This window comes from Engystomops pustulosus, chromosome 1 (assembly GCF_040894005.1).
Source record: "Engystomops pustulosus chromosome 1, aEngPut4.maternal, whole genome shotgun sequence".
Lineage (NCBI taxonomy): Eukaryota > Metazoa > Chordata > Amphibia > Anura > Leptodactylidae > Engystomops > Engystomops pustulosus.
In genome coordinates this window covers 24,915,611-24,937,100 of record NC_092411.1, presented here as the reverse complement: position 1 = coordinate 24,937,100, position 21,490 = coordinate 24,915,611, and the positions used below count along the sequence as shown (strand labels likewise).

At 45.2% G+C, this 21,490-nt stretch overlaps 1 protein-coding gene across 1 annotated transcript; it reads left to right on the top strand.

Annotated features, from left to right (window-relative positions):
- The first annotated feature begins 1,222 nt into the window (after positions 1-1,222).
- On the top strand, positions 1,223-15,704 carry SNX18 (sorting nexin 18). Its single transcript, XM_072136194.1, has 2 exons — positions 1,223-2,713; positions 15,205-15,704. The coding sequence occupies exons 1-2, from the start codon at positions 1,249-1,251 to the stop codon at positions 15,456-15,458; spliced, it is 1,719 nt and encodes a 572-aa protein (XP_071992295.1). The 5' UTR covers positions 1,223-1,248; the 3' UTR covers positions 15,459-15,704.
- Positions 15,705-21,490: the final 5,786 nt, after the last annotated feature.

The following is a 21,490-nucleotide window of genomic DNA, read 5'->3' as shown; positions in this document are numbered from 1 at the left end:
AGTTAGGGGGTCCGTGTGATGGCGGCATTTCTCCGGCTGATATGTAGACACTACATAAGAGACTAGGACTCCAGTTGCCACCACTATGGGGGTACTGAGGCAGATGTGGATGGTAATGCTATGTGGGTACTGTCACCATTGTGCCATAGCAGAAGTGCAGTTATTATCGGGGTGCACTGGCACTGAGGTTGGTATTGTTTTAGGAATACAATCGTGGTCAAAACTGAGGCCCGGGCATTGGCACTGTTACACAAACCCTGTGGATAGACCTGTGTGGGCATGTGCCGTATTATTACGAGAGAACTACGGGACTGTTATTATGGAAGTCAAGTATTATAGGGGCGCTCTATGGTATTCTTTATACCTGTGTGGCATCATTATGGGGCACAGTGTGGTATTATGGGGGCACTGTGTGGTTTAATGGAGGCACAGTGTGGTATAAATATGGGGGCAGAGTGGGTATGGAGGCACAGTATGGTATTATGGGGGCTCTGTGTGGTATAGGGGGCACGGTTTGTTGATCTCTGGAGAGGGAGGTGGGATATGAGGCACTGTGTGGTATAATGGAGGCACAGTGTAGTATTATTATGGGGGAACTGTGTGGGAGTATTATAGGGGCACGGTATGTCAGTCTCTGGAACGAGAGGCACTGTGCGGTAGTATTAGGTGGCACTGTTTGGTATTATTATGGGGGCACTGTGTGGTATAGGGGGCACGGTATGTATGTCTCTGGAGAGAGAGGCCGGATATGAGGCACTGTGTGGTATAGGGGGGCACGGTATGTATGTCTCTGGAGAGAGAGCCGGGATATGGGGCACTGTGTGGTATTATTATGGGCGCACTGTGTGGTATAAATGGAGGCACAGTGTAGTATTAATATGGAGGCACTGTGTGGTAGTAGTATGGGGGCACTATGCGGTATAGGGGGGCACTGTGTGGTAGTATTATGGGGGCACCGTGTGGTATTATTATGGGGGCATTATGTGGTATAGGGGGGCACTGTGTGGTATAGGCTATGCCGGTCTCCTGGGTCCCCCCTGTGCAGTGCTTCCTGCAGCAAAGGCACTGGAGCTCCGGGTCTCCTCCAGGTCCGGGGCGGAGGCGGGAGATGACAGGAGTGAGAGGCGGGATATGGCGGGCGGGCGGAGCGGCGGCCGGGGGAGGAGTCGGGTCGGGGCTGCCGCTCGCTCGCTCTCCTCCGGGCTGCTCATAGTGTCCGGGCTCCGGCGGGTGCAGTCTCCCGGCACTATGGCGCTCAGAGCCCGCGCCCTGTACGACTTCCGAGCCGAGAACCCGGGGGAGGTGTCGCTGCGGGAGGCCGAGGTGCTGAGCCTGTGCAGCGAGCAGGACATCGAGGGCTGGCTGGAGGGAGTCAACAGCCGCGGGGAGCGGGGGCTCTTCCCGGCCTCCTACGTGGAGATCGTGCGGGCAGAAGCGGCCGGTCCTCCTCCGCCACCGCCGCCTCCACCCACGGCAGATAACCGCTACGCCAACCTGCCCCCCGGGGGGTACGAGCCGGCGCCCCCCACCTACCAGAGCTCCCGGCCGCCCGCCGTGCCCTACCAGCACAGCCAGCCCAGCGACGACGACTGGGACGATGAGTGGGACGACAGCAGCTCCACCGCGGCCGACGACGCCCCGACCCCCGGTTACTATGGAGGTGGTTTCCATGACTATGACAGCAGTAGGTACCGGATGTCAGCTCCTGGGTCATACAGCACCAACACCTCCACCACCACCGGCTCATCGCAGGCAAAGGGCACCGCCACCGTCAGCAGAAACCTCAACCGCTTCTCCGCCTTCGTGAAGAGTGGTGGCGAAGCGTTCGTGCTCGGAGAGGCTGCGGGCTTTGTACGGGACGGCGACAAACTTTGCGTGGTGCAGGGTCCAAATGGGCCAGAGTGGCAGGAGAACCCGTACCCCTTCGGCTGTACCATAGACGAGCCCACCAAACAGACCAAGTTCAAGGGCATGAAGAGCTACATCTCCTACCGCCTGGTGCCGAGCCACACCGGACAGTACGTCCACCGCCGCTACAAACACTTTGACTGGCTCTACGCCCGGCTACTTGAGAAGTTTCCCGTCATATCCGTGCCCCGTATCCCCGAGAAACAAGCCACAGGCCGCTTTGAGGAGGACTTCATCTCCAAACGGCGGAAAGGCCTGGTGTGGTGGATGGATCATATGTGCAGCCACCCGGTGCTCTCCCGTTGCGACGCCTTCCAGCACTTCCTTACCTGCTCGGATGAGAAAGCATGGAAACAAGGCAAGAGGAAGTGTGAGAAGGACGAGATGGTCGGCGCCAACTTTTTCTTGACTCTCAGCACCATGCCCGGGGCATCCATCCTGGAGCCGCAAGAAGTGGACGCCAAGTTGGACGCCTTCAAGTCGTTTGCCAAAAGGATGGATGAAGGAGTCCTCTTACTCAACCAGACGGCTGGCGAGTTTGCCCGTAAACAGGCCTCAGGCTTCAAGAAGGAATATCAGAAGGTGGGAATGGCCTTCAAGGGATTGGGTCAGGCCTTTGAGATTGACCAGCAGCCCTTTTCCACTGGGCTGAACCGGGCGATGTCTTTCACTGCGGATGCCTACGATGCTATTGGAGAAATGTTTGCTGAGCAGCCCCGCCAGGACCTGGACCCCATCATGGACTTGCTAGCCGTGTACCAGGGGCACCTGGCCAACTTCCCCGACATCATCCACGTCCAGAGAGGTAACCACCATCTGTCATGTCTTCTGTTACAGGTCTAATGTCTGGCATGAGGGGAACATTTGACCACTTTTCACTGTAGATGTCTTCAGGCCGTTTCATGCTAGTGGTGTGTGGCACACGGAGAACATGTAGATGTCGGTGTAGATGTCGTACAGGTTTCGTGTCATTGTGATGTTGTGTCTTGGAGTCTCTTCCTAGTTCTAGTTTATGGGTGATGTTGCCCGGTGGAGCTGTGTTGGCACATTTAGCAGCATAGTCCAGAGCTGCACCTCATATCATAGTTGCACAGAAGACGTTCTATGTTGCACCAGACAAGACCTGGACACAAGTCACACTGATGTCTAATCCCACTGATCCGGAGAGGGTTTTACTATCCAGGCTCTAGTAGATGCTCTAGTAGAAGGGGGTACCCTCCCAGGTGTGTAGTGGGGGCACTTCTGTATGATGGGATTATCAGAATGACTTCTGTGTGTGCTCCCACCTTGGTGGCTCCTTCTGGTTGTAGACACTTATTGCTACATTTTTCATTTCTCCCCCAAAAAATATAATTAAAAAAAATAAATAAATAAAAGGAACAGAAAGTGTTAAAATCACAAAACTATCATAACCTCAGTGATTGCCCGGTGCTCACATTTTGGTGTTTACCAGGTTACTTTTTTTAGTCTCTACTTTATGTCCCCCGCTTTGCCCACTCTTTGCTTGGGCCCTACTGTGAATGGACCATGAAGTAGAGTCCAGAGGTAAAGTTTTGGAAGGAGAACGGTGGGGTGGGCACTGCTACTTTTAAATTTGTAACCCATTCTTAGCCAAGTATAATCCCTTTTACACCCTTGGTGCTTGCACGTTGTTGCGTTGGTAGAATTTGTAGTCTCTGTTTTTTATCTCTGATTAGATCCAGGTAAAGCTGGGTGACGGCTTTCTCAGATACCTGACCGTGCTGGTGCTCTCCTCGGCAGGGATGCAGTTGGCAATCCTGCATCATGATTTGCTGGTTAGGACTTAGGGAAGGCTGGGTGATGACGCATGCAGGGCAAAATGTTATGTGACATCTGGCTTTTTGTTTTAGCAGAGTTTGTGCTTGTTTCATGGGGGCTTGGCTCAGGTATGGGCTGGCGCTTTTGTGGAGGGGCAGGCACCTGGCTCGGGTATAGGCTGGTGGTTTTATGGTGGGGCTGGCGCTTGGGCTTGGGTAGGGGCTGGCACACTGATCTGTAGACAACACAATGGGAAATTCCCTTCACACCTTATGGTAAATCAGTGCCAAGTGTCTGAGTCTATATACTCTGGATGTATGTGCCAGGGGAGCACAACCTATCCCTTATAAGTACCTAAATTGCTGGGACCCCCTGATGACGAGTGAAGTGGTTACACACATGCGCTGCTCATCCACCAACTCCCTGCAGTCCCATAGAGATGAATGGAGCAGTGCAGTGGAGCAGTGAATGGAGCAGAGCAGTGAATATGATACATTGTATCCGTCCTTCATGTATCTTGTGTGTACAAATCTTCCACCATTTTCAACCCAACATTATGGAACAATGCCAAAATTGTATTGTGAGAAGTCAGTCTTGTGTGTGACACCTTGAGGGTCTTACTGTTAGGATAGTAAGCAGCTGGGGGTCTCTGCTGCTCCCCATCCTCCTGCACTTCCATGTCCTCTTGGGCTGATGAGACCTTGTGACCGCAGTGCAGTGTCAGGGTAGATAGTCCTGACTTGAGACTTCTGTAAGATCCACAATCTTTCTTCAAGCCAAACTGCACAGCCATATGAAATGGATGGGTGGTACAGACTCTTAAAGGGAACATGTCACCAGGTTTTACCCCACTTACCTACCAGAGCCCTCAGGTAGGATATGTTATGTGAAATCTCCTTTAAAGTCGGGCAAATATGACTTTTTTTTTTTTTTTTTTACATTGGAGTCAAGTTTAGTGGTTGCAAGCGGGGTGTCAATTCAGAAGCCTCTATCTTCTGTTCTATAGCACCCAGATAGAAACATTCTTGTCTCCTATTTAAAGATAAGAATCTCATCTTTCAGATCCCATCAGACTTGTGGTTCTGTGAGGCTGCTTAATACATAGATGGGAATGCAAGGCGCAGATAAAGATGCAGGTCCTACCTTTTACTACCTATTACTACCCCTGCAACTACTAAAATTGACTCCTCTCATGTAAGAAGAGTCATATTTTCCTGACTTTGGAGCAGATTTATATATTTTTTTTAGAGGTAAAAGTGAGATTTTGCATAAGAAATTCTAGGAAGGACACTACCTGAGGGGGGCTGCTACCTTAGTGAGGTAAAACATGGTGACAGGTTCCCTTTAACCTGTGCTTCCTACCCTTCTATGGGGTTGCAGCCCTTCCCAGAAGCTCACGTTGGGGATTTCAGAGATTGTGGGCCCTTGTTCTCATGATCGTTGAAGGTCCCATTGGTTGAACCTCCAGTGATCAAGACCCGTTATCTTTATGAGTAAAATGGAGGTTCTGTTGCATAATGGTCCTTAAATCTATGCAAACCAGCGAAAAAAAAAAAATAAAAAAATTGTGGCCTGCTTGTCAGGACAGGAGCGCTTCCTCTGCAGTACAGCAGGTAAAGCAGGTGAAACCGTATGGATGATATTGTCAGAGGGGGAAGAAGACCGATTGTGTCCACCGTGCACCCCCTCCCCAGCAGGACACATGAGCAGTTACCAAAAAGTGAATGTGCGGAGTGTCATCACCCCTTTAATTTTGACATCTACCAAAAATTCCTTTTAGTTGGTCTTAAAATGTGAAAACTGGTCGTTAAACATCACTGTTATAGGTGTGAGCCCCCAAACCTGTGACCACACCCTCCTCGTATACCTTCTATATACTGACCATATCCTTGTAGATGACCCAGGACCCCCCAGTATCGCTCCTGCATCATTATGCTCATGTCCTGGTATAAAGCATCAGGCGAGACCTCAGCCCCTATAGCTGCGGCCCCTGGGATGCATGTATTTATGTTTTTTGGGGGGGTATTTTTGGATTTTCTATGCAGGTCTTGTGTAGCCATGGAGTGCAGGGCCTGTTATTTGGCTCGGCACAGAGGTATGTGGATATTGGCAGGCGCAGCAGCTCGCAGCGGTCAGTGACATTCCTCCGATGATTTCACACCGGGCTGCTGTTATCTCAGCAAATATCCTCCCCGCGTCCTAATGGGATGGGGAATGACGTCTGGTCACTATACTGATGTGCTCTGTATTAACCCTTTTTAAGCTTTGGGTGGTCTAATCAGTGACTGGTGACCTTTCCTGTGTGGGGCGTATAGGCATAACTGTTACACAGGGGGTAGGACTGCTCAATTCTTTTCCCTTTTAAGCTCAGCTCTTCCTGCTCTGTAACATGCTGCCTGCTGATAGGACACTGTATAATCTGTTCAACCTCTTCTGTTCTATAACATACTGCCTGCAGAAGGGATACTGTACAATCTGCTCAGCTCCTCGTGCTCTATAACATGCTGCCTGCAGATAGGACACTATGGCTAGTCCACTCAGCTCCTCCTGCTCTATAACATACTGCCTGCAGAAGGGATACTGTACAATCTGCTCAGCTCCTCGTGCTCTATAAAATGCTGCCTGCAGATAGGACACTATGGCTAGTCCACTCAGCTCCTCTTGCTCTATAGAATGCTGCAGTTAGGACACTATGTACAATCTGCTCAGCTCCTCCTGCTCTATAGCATGCTGCATGCAGATAGGACACTATGTACAATCTGCTCAGCTCCTCCTGCTCTATAACTCCACCACTGACCACTAAGTGTAGAACTCGCCTCCTCATACACAGATTGGGGTGATATAATGATATTTTCTCCGCTGGTATTTGGTACAGTTCTGGGCTGGTATTTCCGGCCTCGGAGTAGTGTGTGGTGTGTACTGACCTGTTAGGGTCCGCGGCTCCAGGAGGTCATGAAAAGACCTCACCATAGTCTTCCCTTAGATACCGGGTGATGCTTATGACTAGGAACATCCTGCTTTTCCCGCCTTAAGATTTTTTTTTGTAATGACATTTTTTATGCATCTTCCCTCATTTTGTGGTTGTGGTCTGACTAGTTCTTCAGGTTTCGGCCCTCCTTATATTATGGCGGTGTCTTCTCCCTTCATCCTCTTTACGGTCGTCTATATTTACCTCACGGCTGCAGGCGGATCCTTTATATATTCTGGTTATTTTACCTCATAACACCGACGCCTTGTGCCCTGTGTGACTGGAAATTTAGGCCCAAGGCGTCGATGTTATGAGGTAAAATAACCAGAATATAAAGGATCCCGCCTGCAGCCGTGAGGTAAATTTAGACGATTTTGAGGTAAATCCCCAAATAAAACTGAACCTTTGCCTACGTGAAGACATGATCGCTATATATATATCATTGTTTTTCTTGGTGAGGTTTTTCCTTTATAGATTTCAGATACAGGATTCAGTCATGGATTTTCCGGCATCACCAATTGACTAAATCCACATTTTTTTTTTCCACCTCAGAAATGACAATTTAACTATGGTATATTATGGTATATTTTCTTTCCACGCATCCCACCATATACTTAAAGGCGACATCTATGGAGCCCCTCAGGCTCATTTGCATAATTTTAAAGCATAAAACAAGACATAAAGCTAAAAGATGAGCCAATCCTCCCAGAGGGGGCACACACCTGTATGTCAATGTGCTTGGTTTACAATCCTTCATCCTGGTGGTAGATTTACTTTGAAGGAAATCTACCGTCAAAATCTGACATGATTAAACCAGGGACATTATATATGTATCCATTATATTTGTTATCCATGGCCTCCTTCGTTCTAAAATCAACTTTTATAATTATGCCTATGAACCAGAAGTTAGGGGTTATAAGAGCTCATCCATGCTACAGCTTCAGGGGCTGTTACACTGGGTAGGAGTAATTCCCCACTCCTGCTGTGTAAGATTCCATCAGGTAGAGGGAGGGGGAAGTGCTGACGGATCAATGTTGAGGGGAGACGGTGTAACAGCTTGTGAAGCTGCATCACGGGGGCTCTGGTGACGCACCCCAAAGCTCTTCAGGCTCATTAGCATAATTTTAAATGTTAATTTTAGAATGAAGGAGGCCATGCACAACAAGTATAAGAAGATTTGCCACAGCCACGGCGCCTGGATCTATGAGTAAGTGTCCATGGTTTATCATGATGGATTTTGATGGTAGATTTGGATATTTGGGAAGCAAGACCCCACATTCTGGGAACATCAGATCCTGATGGAATAATCTGCATTATATGTTATGATCTGTAGACTTGTATCCTACCTGTCATCCAGAGCTGCATTCACAATTCTGCAGCCTCCAGAGCTGAAATCTCCCAGTGGTCCTTGTTAGTGGTTACTTACATCATGTAGATTACACTGATTTACATATATGTAAATGATGCAGATATCAGCCCCTGTATAACCGCATTGTATGGGAGGGATAGATCTGGCTATATACAGAAGTTGTGAGTTCAGTCTGATGCAACGTGTTTACAGTGCGTTATATGACTGATCCCGGGTTATAGCTGTGACGGGTTTGGCTGCGGCATCCTGAGCTGCCCATGAAGTCATAGCCTCTCCCATGGTCTGACCTCGGCTGTGAAACACTAGACGCCGGTGGTTGGTTGTGCAGGGAGGACGTCTCCTTATTCTCCAGCTTCGGAGTTTGTGTTCGGAGTTTGGTGAGGAGTCCCCATCCTGGTTAGCTGATGTCCCATATTGTTACCCATTTTTAGTAGCAGTCACTTTATATGACATTTTTATTAAACTAATTAAACCTTCTAGTTTGCAACCAGAAAATAATGAGTAGACCGGCACAACTGTTAATCCACAGTAGTAGATCTGATATGTTCATAGTGCTCCACCCCACCAGAGTCGCTGGCCACACGCGTCATCCACAAAGCTCATCAAATATGACGGGGAGGAGTTGGCACTTCTACTAATCCTCGCACCGTGAATCATGGACCTCCAAATCCTGCATGAGATCCAAATCCTGCATAGAAGTGAAGAAAGCTCACGTAAAAGGCAGGGGATGGGGGGGGGGGGAATGCTGGGTGATTTATAAGATGAATCTTATCAATTTTCTCCCGATAGGACCTAAATTCAGAATCTGGTAATCAGTTTTCTTCACCCATTACCTGAATGGTCATTTCTTACAGACACAACTCCTTCACGTAACATGCAGTTATTGCATTGTCTGCATCTGGGATTATGTACTGCACCCCTGCTGCGAGAGAATCAATAACCTCCTCCGCATGCCATATATAGTGTCACCTGTGTAGTTGTGTAGAAAAGGAATATTTAGGGGTCTAAATAGGGTCTAAAACAAGACATTCTCGCCCCCGAATACCCTGTCCTGCTGAGGATCCCGTGACTGCCGTAACCAGTCACCGGCCTCACGAGCAAGAACAATGACCTCACCGTTCTCTCTGATGTGCACGTTGTATGCAATGTCATTACTGGAAAACCCCTTTAATCAGCTTGTCAATTCTTAATGATTTTGGACACTGATTTCCTTGAGAATTTCCTTGTTAGTCATGGCAGCCCTGTCGCTGTGTGACCAGGGGTTTGGCGAGACACACATTAGCAACGTTCGCCACCTAAGTATGAAGCGTTGCCCCGACCATTGTAAGAGATTTATTCCTGTCCGGATTTTCACTTTTCAGATGAGGACTCGTATTTTCTGGTGACTGGTGTTATAGAGGGACTTCCCCTTTAATTGTTGGCGTCTCCGTTTATGAGAAGGCTTTTATTAGAGGAAGCCGTGTGAAGTGTTTGCAGTGTATCAGGTGACGACTTGGTGGTAAAGTAATCCTGCACATTCCTCCTGTAATGTCGCTCTCGCTGCTTCTGGATGTTGTCCTTGCAGTGACAGTCGTGTCTTTTGTGCTGCGGATCAGCGCCCCTCCCTGTGTAATAATGGGCCCACCGCTAGAAATATCCAGCATCCCCAACCAGCGTGTATGACAAAGCAGACTGCTGCACCATGTCCCAACCCACACTAAAACCACATGGGGTGTATAACAACCTAGATAACCTCTTAAAGGGGTGGTCCTGAATTTAAAGTGGGGGCAAGATAGGTCCTAGGATGGGTCATAATTTTATGATCGGGGAAGGACAGACATTTCTGTACACCTCGCCCCTAAAGTTTACATTCCTTGAGCAACATTGTTCATTTGTTGCGGGAAAATTTCCTTCTCCGTTTATTAGGCCTTTTTCCTTCACCCCTTTCCCTTACTGAAGCTACAATGAGCAAATTGTGAATTGACAGAATACATAGAGAGGAGAGGATGAGATGGAGATGAGAGGAAGAAAAGAGAAAATGGCAAAAAAAAGTTGCAGAAGTTTCTATCTCGCCCCAAGTGCTTCATTCATATCGGTTCTGATAAATTCTTCTTTAATGTCCTATATGATCCTGCTGATGCTTCGTAGGGCCAGTTCACATCTCCGTTAGGTCCTTAGTAGAAATGATTCCAGTTCAGGGGGTTTCCCCCTGGCCAATCATTGCCATGGCTAGGGGCGTCAATTTGCCTAATTGGCTGTTCGCCAATACATCCGGGTCTTGCGGCCGAACACAAACTAAAACTACGGGTCCGCTCCTCTCTGGTCCTTGGTTATTTGGTTCTTTTCCTGTCAGCCAAAAGTAAGGAAACTACAGATGGCTAAGGTATGATGGAAACACTGGAGCCTGGTTTTGGTATATATATTGACTAGAAGGATGTTAATCCCCATTCACACTCCACTACTGATTAATGCTGTTTGGTTGAAATCCTAGTGGCCATTTCAATAGACCTGGCATTTAGCATTGAAGGGTCTCTTCTTTTTGGTAATATACGTGCATATGTGGTAGTCTAAAATCACACCCACGATATGCGTCACACAGATTATCATTTTTGGATGTTCTTCTTGCTTACTCATCGAGAACGGGAGTCCATCTGGGTGCCAGATCCATGGCTTCATTCTGTGACTTTTCCATATGCTTTTTCATGGGACTCTAAGGGTGTTTTTTTAGGGGGTTTCCAAAATGACCCCCCCCCCCCCCCCCATTTGTCAGTAGGACTTGGCTCTAAAATTGTTACTTCCTGAGTGATGCCGATTAGAAGACAGAAATTAACTTGTAGAGGTTTTCTGGGATCAGGACACTGAGGTCCTATATGTACAATTGACCATCAATATCAGATTGGTTGGGGTCTGTCACTTGGGGCCCATTGCCAACGTTGTCCATGTTTGTTAGTCTGAGCCCTGTAGTCGGTTCATTCTTACATCGGACCCTCTACCTACATGCCATGTACTTGACGGTTGTGCGAGGAATTGCACCTATCCTTGACCAATCTAAACAAATAAGAGGCAGCATCAATTGCTTGAGTTTTTTTGACCACCTCAAACGGCTGGATGGTGGCCGTGTCGTGAATCTGATGACCTTCAGTCTAATATTGGTGGCCCTCCATTCTCTAATCTCGGTAAACCCCTATAAATGCAATTTTATATAATTCCTGTAGTGGCCCTATGATAACGTAAAACTGTGGAAACAAGCTGCACTAGATGTACAAGTAGTCACAGAAGCTTGTATGAATGTAGTACAGGAGCTACAACTTACCTGCCTCAAACTGTGATTTTATTGATGGAAATGTAATGCTACTCCAGGTCATAGCGGCAGTACCGCACCTCAGCAGAAGAGAAGGTATAATTCCATATAGAATCGTAGTGCAACCTAAGGCTAGAAATGTGAAGTTATCTCAATGCGGAAGTTAAATTTAAAAAAACAAAAGCCCCTTTTTTTTTTTATTTTAAAGGAAACTTGCCAGCAAAAGTAGGTCTGTTTGTAGATTCCTCCTGCCTGTCTCTGTTCTAATCTGTAATTTAATAATTCTGGAACCCAACATAATTTGTTAAAAAAAACCCCGTCATTTTAGTAATATGTAAATTAACTGCAGAGGCTACTGGGGCGTGTACTAAGGCTACTCCACGCCCCAGTAGCCTCTGGAGGTCATTTACATATTACTAAAATAAAGGTTTTTTTAACAGGATTATTAAATGACAGATTAGGGCAGAGGGAGGCAGGAGGAATCTAGCATCACATCTACTTCTGAAAGCAGGATCCTCGTGGTAGGTTTCCTTTAAGAAATTTAGTAGATTCTAAACATGGTCAACGTGACTATAGGATGTGAACACTGAGGGAGGCGCTATAAAGATGAAAGTGGAGAGGAATTAGACCAGGTCTATGGTTTGCGGCACAGACAATACCTTAGGCCCCTTTTACACGACCGTTCTAGTGACGGATATCCGATCGTAGATATCGGTCTCCATGGATGCCTATGGCGCCCTTCCGCATGCTCTATTTTTTTTCCGGTATGTACGGCCGACTCCCTATGAAGAGGGGAGGGGTAAGCAGCGAGCAGCACTCCTCCCCCCTCTCTCCAGCGTGCAGCTTTATGCTCGCCCAGGCTGCGGCCCACAAAACGTAAGCTCATGGGGAAGAGACCTACGGCTCTACTGAGCCAGTGGTATAAGGACCCATATATCGATTTAATTTTCAGGATGAACATTGAGCAGGGATTCTGTCTCCCAACATCGTTGTTTACGGCCATCACACTGACCACAAACTCCTTTTAACACATCGCAGCAGCCCGTTTGTTGAATCCGGACTCCTGAAAGCGGCCTAGCTGGGTTACCTTTATCAGTCTTGCTACTGGATGTTTCAGACACAAAAGATCCAGTATCTTTTCCTTAGATCTTTGGGAACCATCCAAATTTTTGCATCATGTGACGTCGTAAAACATTTTTATTGTTTCTGGGTGGACAATGTTTAGATCTGAGACTACTTGTACTTTCTCCTTCGCACAGTCACATTAACCCTGAGCGGGGAGCTACTGCCCTCCTTGGGAGAAATGTGATCATCCATGTGGCATTCCCATCTGGAAGAGTAGTTGGCAACATAACCAGCGGCCGACTAAATCCTATCATAAAAAGTTGAGACAAGACTTATAATTTTTTTTTTTTATGTATTTCAAAGGTAAAATTGGTTGAATTTGTTCAATTAGCTCATGGAAATAGACCTATGGGTCACTGATTGTTATCCTGGTAAAATGAGGACTACAGAAAGTGACTTGACCTTCTCGTAACAGACTTGTATAGATGTTAAAGTTGGTCAAACATGGCAAGTCGTCATAGAGCGGGAGGACACAGCTGGCAGCTTGTAGTAGCAAAGGTTCAGACGTGTTGAAATATACTGCACTCCATCTTTCTTTCCCTTGAAAGGGGTTTCCGGGAATGTTAGAGAACATTGTTGGGGCCGGGGTGCCAAAAAAAGTGTCTTTAACTTCTGCTCCGCGTTGCTTCAGTACTTTCCTGTCTTCGGCCCCTGGCTAGTAGTTCCAGGGGTCACATCACCCCCAGAACATGGGTCATCACTTCCTCTACATTGTAAGTGATTTGCTGTGGTTAAAAGAGGCCATTTATTGGCCAAAACAGTTCCTGCCGGGAGCAGACACCCAAGACCAGAAGTTCCAGAGTGACGTCATGTAACTGCAATCTGATCATCTTCTATATTTTAGCTTCCAAACTCTCCCCTGAATAGTAGATGTTGGGGGTCGGAGGTGAAGTTCTTGTGGATCAGGAGAGACCGGTAGTGACTCATTCTGCTCCTTCTAGTAACAAACACATGTACACTCAATGAGCAAGGCCATGGTGTTTGGAGAGATGCCAACCGAAAACCATCTACCACCCTGGAAACATTTCATGCTTTGTCTGACGGTAGCATGACACATGGCATATATACACATGTATGTTTTGTAGATGTTTGCTTGTGATTTCACAAGGAGTGCCATCGATTGTTTTGTCTTGTGAGTTGAAATTTCCCTTTCACACATTTAGCCAGGTCTTAAGTAATGGACCTTCATGACCAGCACAAGAAGGGTTGTAGCTAAAGCTCATACATCTTGTTCAACCAGTCGGTAACGCTGGGCTTTCAGAGTCTTGGACCACAGTCCAATGTCATTGTCATTGCTCTTGACTTATGAGGAGTAGTTCATAGTATATTAGTAGGGACGTGCAAGTATATATTGTATAATGTATGGCCATATTAAAAATATAGAATCCATTGACCTCTGTGCCTACAGAAGATTAGTTTTGGATCTTTTAGAGGATACTCTACTTTATTCAGATCTATGACTGCACATCTAGAGTAGTACTCTATTATCTTCTCCCATGGATTGTAACACCCATGCAAACCTATCAAAATAAAATTAAATTAGTTGGATAGGTTTAGATTTTAGAAAAGTTTTTGTTTGTATGCCGCCCTTACCCAGTACAGGCAGTCCCCAGGTTACATACAAGATAGGGTCTGTATCATTGTAATCCCAGCCAGAACTTTTTTGGTCTCTGTGACAATTGGATTTTAAAAATGTTGGGTTATCATAAGAATCAGGAATAACACTAAAGCTTCATTATAGACACCTGTGATAACTGTTACAGCTGATTATTGTAGACTAGGCCTAAAGTACAATAAATTACCAATATCCAGAGGTCCGTTTGTAACTAGGGGTCGTATGTAAGTCGAGTGTTCTTAAGTAGGGGACCGCCTGTACTTAAAGCAAACCTGTCCCCAGGAATGTGCTGGTGACAAGTTCCAATAGCCTATGCTATGCTGATTTTATAAATGCCTTTGTCAGCATTCTGAATCATTTCAGTACTTTATATAAGTTTAACTTGCATTACCTGGCTCCCTACTAGCAGCATGTGGGGGAGTCCTTAGGTAGGGGGCACCTGCAGCCTGTGTGTGCCTGTCTCTCCCCATGCATTCTTCCTGTACTCCACACCAATGCCCTTCCTCTACATACTAGTGACGTGTCGTTTGCGAACGAACCAATGGCTCACTTAACCCCGCCCCTAACTGGCTAACCACGCCCCCTTTAACCTGATACAATTGGGTTAAAAGCGGAGTGGTGTGGGGTGATTGACTTGCCTGCGGCTCCCTATTTATATATTTTCTAGGGAGCCGTTCAGGAGCCAGCTCTCTAAAAAGAGAAGTCATTCCCATCACTACTGCCTGCTCAGTGCACATGACAGGAAGTGTGGAGGACACGTCACGTGATGCAGGGATCCAGGTAATGTGAATGAAACTTAAATATAGTACTGAAATGATGCTGATGGACATTTTTTCAAATCCGGCATAGCATTGGCTATTGGAACCTGTCACCAGCTAGAAATTACATTCCTGATGACAGGTTTGGATTAACCCAATCACTTGTTTCCTTACAAAGTATAATTCCACCCCTCTATATAATTCCTCCTTTCCTGCCGCTACCCCCTGTATGACCCCCCTTTCATGCAGCAGCCATCTTTATATTGCCCCCTTTTCTGTTAGACTTCCTTATAATGTCTCGAACTATTCTCTTTATGGTGGGGGAACATCTTGTTGTCTCATAGATAAGAAATATTCTGCTACGGCTAATGGATGATAACTCTCCTCTCTCTTCCTCCATAGGGGCGCTAACCAAGGTCCGGGAAAGCAAGAAGCACATTGAGGAGGGCAAGATGGAACTACAAAAAGCTAACGAAATCCAAGAACGCTGTAACATAATATCCTATGCCACCTTGGCCGAAATTCAACACTTTCACAAAATCCGAGTGCGGGACTTCAAGTCACAGATGCAACATTTCTTACAGCAACAGATAACGTTCTTCCAAAAAGTGACGCTAAAGTTGGAGGAGGCGCGACAGAAATACGACGCGGCCTAGTCATCCCATTACCCTGAACTCGTTCTCCTCGTTTAGGGGGAGGTTAACAACCTTTTGGGGGGGGTTTTTTTTAGTCCCCCCTTCTCCTAAGAAAGAAACAACCTGTTGCCAATAATTGGCGGTGGTACACGAATGGTCGTACATTTATTTTTTAATATACTGTGATTAAAAAAAAAAAAAAAAAAAATTGGACTCGTAACCCGCCTAGATCCAGCATAGCGCATTTATATTTAAGTTGTATATCTATGCTTACACTACCATTGTACCTGTGTTCTGCAGGCCGGAGTATGCCCTTTGCCTTACCATATCACACAGCATACTCCGAGTGGACGGTTTTTTAATTTTAAACATTCTGGATTTACCGAAATCCTTTGTTTACAGAACTTTTTACTTGAGCAATTATTCAATCCTTGTGCCTTCCCAAACTTTTTGTTTGTTTGTTTTTTTTTTTGTTTTTGTTTTTTTTAATAGTAATAAATTCATATTTTATCACAGGAGAGAAGTGATGATGATGTAACCATTAAGGTTGTATAACGTTCTGTTCTTGGCTTCTCTACAACCCTTTTTACATCTTTTTGGGCTTATTTATGTGGAAGGTTCGGGACTAGTGAAGAAAAGTTAATCGATTAGCTGGGGATTATCCAGTGCAAAAAAAAAAAAGATGTAGCTTGAAAACTTTGCCATTATTCAGTAATATCGGCTCGTAAAGGGTTAAAAGGTTAAAAATCTTTCACTATATCACCTAAAATTAGCCTCCACTGTACCTTAATTACAGCAGTTTTTCTGGTATGCAAATTAGTAGAGATGAGTCAACTTTTAAAGGGAAGAGTCAGATTTTCTCCAGGCTGCCAGTGAACCACGCCTCCCTCTTTTGACTGACAGTTCAGTGTCTCAACCCAACCTGAGCAGACAGGAAGTCCTCTCCTTGTCCTTGCCTGAATCCTGTCCCTCTCACTGCATGGTGAATTTAGTGGTAGGCACTGTGTGGGACACTGAAGATCTTCTAAACGCATTCAATGGGTGGGGCCAAGCATTGGACAAAGGCAGAATTATAGTGGGGAACCATTTAACTAGTGGGAGGAGGCAGATTGAAGCTAGGACGCCTGCACTGCAATTTTCAACCAGGTCTTAGGGGGGATTGAGTAAGGTTTATTAGGTCTCTTCGGAATGACAGGTTCCCTTTAAGGTCACCTTGTAGCAGCAGCAGCATGAAATTGAGACAGTATTTGGTCACATAAAGCATGAGCCAAAAAGGTTGACCTAAATGTCTGAAGACTTCCTGTAGTACTGATCATCTAGTATTTACCAAGGGGTCATCACATGTCTTAGACGCCACACTTATTGGGCCCATGTGGGAACCCTCTGTGTATACACGTTGTATACAGGAGAGAAAATCTGGTCCTCGAAGTGAGGCCAATAGGAAGGAAATTGATGAATATTTCTGTTTTGTTGATGAACCCCCAACAAAGCTGCATCACAAAACCAGGGAGGGAGGACCCAGTGATGTCACTGCTCATATAAATGCAGTGACATCACTGGGGAAACACCCCTAACATTGAAAACAGCCAATCACCAGCTGCTGTTCACTCCTCCCCATACTTTCAGGGGGGAGGAGTCACTGTTTGATGTCGTGAATCCTCTTGATGTGTCCTCAAAATGTATGGGGGGAAAAAGAGGTGTGAACCTAGCCTTACTGGTCAGAATGATTTACACAAACTGCTTAAATAAATCCCAAAATTGGGTTAAACTACCGTAGGGTAACTATTCAGTGAGGCCTAATTTAATTTTGTGTCCACAACAACCGGAACATTTTATTGTTGTGAAGGTTCTGGCCGCGCCCATGTCCAAATTGGTTCTGCACCTACCAAATACTCTCGCCATTTATCTCAGACGACAATTCTATCAGAATGAGGGACAAATTTGCATTTTGAAAGAATAAAAATATGATTTGTACAAATAATATTTTTTGAAACTTTTTGAGCTGTTTACCCCAAAATTAAGTATCAAAGTATTAATAAGTCACATGTCTTGCGTCAAGCTGATTCATTGGATTCTACCTTGTGCAGGGCCTGAAGGGAGGAGCAGGACTCCAGGTTCTAGGAATCCAATGACAATGAGTCCTGCTCCTCCCATCAGGCCCGGCACCATGTATTATTCAATGAATTGGCTTTGGACTGGAGTGTTCCTTTAAAGGAAATTTACCATGAGGAATCTACCATCAGAAGTAGATTTTATGGTTGATTCCTTGAGCTGCCTCTGACTTGATCTGTAATTTAATAATCCTGGAACCTAACTTAATTTGTTAAACTTTATTTTAGTAATATGTAAATTAACAAGTTAGGTTAGGTTCCAAGAGTATTAAATTTACAGATTAGGGCAGAGGCAGCAGGAGGAATCTACCATCAGATATACTTCTGATAAAGGAACCTACCATGCGGATTATACTAAGTGTTTAGCTATTGTGGCCCTAGACCTGTCTAACTCAATCCTAGTCCCATTTAATTTACTCATCAATATTCACTCCAAGCCCCTCCCACATCCTCTTTGTCCCTCCCCCTCATGACGTCGGCTCACTGCACAAGCAAACCTCCCGCATGATCGGTGAGCATGAAGGCGCGGCAAAACATTTGTCTAGTATAAATTGGGCCATTTACACTAAAGCCTCCATAACCACCCCTAGCCAGAAATGCCCTCCTTAGGGTGTGGTTTACACAAACCCTACACTTTTTCAGGGCTTATTTGCAGGGATTGTCCATAAAAATGAGATGGTATTGTGTACCCTCAGAGCCACATCATGTGAAGCAACATCAAGTTCATGATGTTTTATGACTATTTATATGCACTATTAGCTTTTCTCTATGCGCCACGTTTTAGGACCTGTTTCTGCAGTTTTATATTCCAGTCCACAGCTGTGATTGGATTTTTCATACTTTTTATAACTTTTCAGCATTTATCTAGGATTTTCTACCACTTCCTTCCTCTCCACGACTTCGAGCAGACAGGACAATGTCTGAATGTTGCATTTTGTGGTGTTTTTAGACCCGTGTGACAAGTTGCCATGTGAAGAAACACTTGAGTCACGAAAATGTCACGTCTGTCTTTGAAAGAGCCAGTTCCTTTTTTACGGCATTTGAAGTCGCCTATTATTCATCATAACGTCGGAGACTGCTCCGGAAGATTTACGAGAGGATTATTTTCAGGAGAGACTGAGAGCATTGGGAGCAAAGATGAAAAAGAAGCAGTCAAAATATTTTACAGAATTGTCTGGTGGATCATATTGACTGAGGCATCAGCCCAATTCTGGATGTGATGACTTAAAATGAAACGGTAAAACCTTTGAATGCTTTTTATTCCGAACACCCCCCCCCCCAGAAACAGCGCCCCACTTGTCTGTGGGCTATGTTTGGTATTGCAGCATGGCCTTATTAGAACATAGGCTATATATAAGAATGATGACACTTCTAGGGACCAGAAAATGAGTGTTTTTAGCTCCTCACATCTTAAGCAAAGGCAACTATAAAAGTGTAAATAATGTTAACTTATTGTGAAGGTAATGAGAATTTTCCATGTATTGGGTTCATGGAGGTAAACAAATGTCTTTTGCATGTCGTCTTGGTGGGTTCTTTAGTTTTATGGCTTATTGGAATAGGAGGTCCTTGTTGGAGTCAAATATGTTGGCCCAAATCACCATTAGAACCAAAGTCCGGTGGATGTTCTGTCCAGCAACTGGCCATGAAAGTCAACCTAAAACAATTTTGGTGCACATGAGAAAGCCACCTTCTAGAAAACAACCATGACTTGGAGATTGTCGTCCAATTCAACAAGAGTCTAAGTGTTGAATTAACTCATGTTCCATGATCATCACTAGAGATTAGTGGACCTAATGTTTGCGTTCAGAGTTGGGGTTCGGCCGCGCAACTCGGACATGTTGGCAGTCGAACAGCCAATTTGGAAAATTTACACCCCTAGCTACTTGCCATCTATGGCATCTCTGGCCAATTATAGCCATGGCTAGTTGCTAGGGGCATCGATGTGCCAGATTGGCTATTCGGCCACCAATCTGGCAATATGTGGCCGGATGCAATCGTCTGGTCCACTGATCTCTACACGTCACCTTGAGTATTTAAAGTTTTGTTGGTTTGGAGTAGAGTCTTCTCTAAATCTATCCTCATGGCATCTTGGTTAGTTTCCTTTTCTAGACCCCAACAAAAAAAAAAATTGTTCATACAGTCATTTGCTGACTTTGGGAAACCCTGTAGAGTCCTGCAACTTTCTGTAGGACACTCATTGTCCTACTGCAACTGGGAATTTGGCATAAGTCCAATGTGTGAACTTAATCCCCCATTAATGAGAGTCTTGAACATACGTGTAAATTTATATTGACCTTTATTGGAATGTGACTTGTCCTACCCCAGACACTGCAGATGAGAAAAGAGCAGGACATTGGGACCAGTTTTAGGATATTAATAACATTTGTAAGGTGGAGAGACATTGGAGCCCGACTGTTATACTCTTCATGTCCGATGAAGACAGCCCATCACGTATTGCCTAACCATTGACAAATTAGCTTCTCCTAGGAAGACTTTCTCTCTATTCATGGCTATGGAACTACCAAAGAGAAGCGGGAGTAGCGTGCTAGGCTGTCTCTTGCAGTCCCATAATCCATTTTTCCACACTAAGGTGTTTAGTGTTACAATACAATAGAAAACAGCTATTTAACGCAGTTTTGGTAACACCCATTGGGAGAATTTTAGATGCCGAAATAGAGTAGAAGAAGGAGCTACTCTGTTCTTGGAAACTTGGGAGATACGGAAACTCATTGGGGCACATGTATCTTTATTTCTGCTAGTTAAATTGTCCCGTTACAGCATTTTGAAACTCCAATTGTCACCGGGGCAAAAAAAAATGTGTCTGGATCTACAATTATAAAATATACAGTTTCGACTTGCATACAAATTCAACTTAAGAATAAACCTATGGAACCTATCTTGTACGTAACTCGGGGACTTCCTGTATTTGTAAGAAAAGGGGAAATAAGAAAACATTCCAAAACCAAACATTAAGTAATTTGCCTACATACCTGATCGTCTCAGTGCAGGCCGATTGTACCACAAACAGTCCAAATTTTAGACTTTACATCACACACAAACACACTTTTCAGACTATTGATTGTGACAGTTGTATGTTCCTCTCTACACCCTACTAACATTGTCAGAGGGTACGTGCAAACAACTCTGCTCACCCTAAAAAGGAGATCATAAAAAAATAAAACTGAAACAACTAGGCACAAATTGTGTAAAGTATTCCTTGCCTCCGAAAGAGACTGAAGGGTTTCTGTATTTATCACCAGTGTTCGGCCTATTCCTTCACGACAAGAAGAGGCGATGACTGACCCCCCCCCCCCCCTACCCACCCCAGGCCCCTCACGTTATGTGCATGTGTCTGTCCACTGTCTAACATGTTGTCTCTCAATGCTCTTTGTTATATATTTATGTCATAACATTTCTCTTGGAAAATAAAGAAAACCCCAAAAATGTTTTATACCTAGGCTATGTATGTCTTCTTAAGAAATGTCTGTGTGTTTTTAATGATATTTTCCAGCTGATAATTATTATTTAGTAAAGTGAAGTTTAAAAAAAAAAAAAATCCTTCTCAGCTTTCCAATGGTATGACCCATCCCAGAATCATTTTCTTTTTCAATTTCCTGCTCCACTCTACACACAGGAAATAACCACTCAATCCCTGACGGAGAGGAGTCTGTGATAGGGGCAGTGATTGGCTGATCAGATATCTCTAAGTTATCAGGGTGGATCAGCAAGGCATTTATTTTATGCATTTAAAATGTATATACACTGGCGTTTTGAAGTCAGCCATTGCTAGCCTGGTACCGGCGCCGAACTTCTAGGAACACTGATGACCAATAAAGTGGGCAGGGTTAGGTCAAAACGGCAGTGAGGAGGAGGGGTAGCTTGACTGCATGGTTCAGCTCCTCCACCTCCTTGATTGGATCTCAGGATAGACAAAGTGTGATT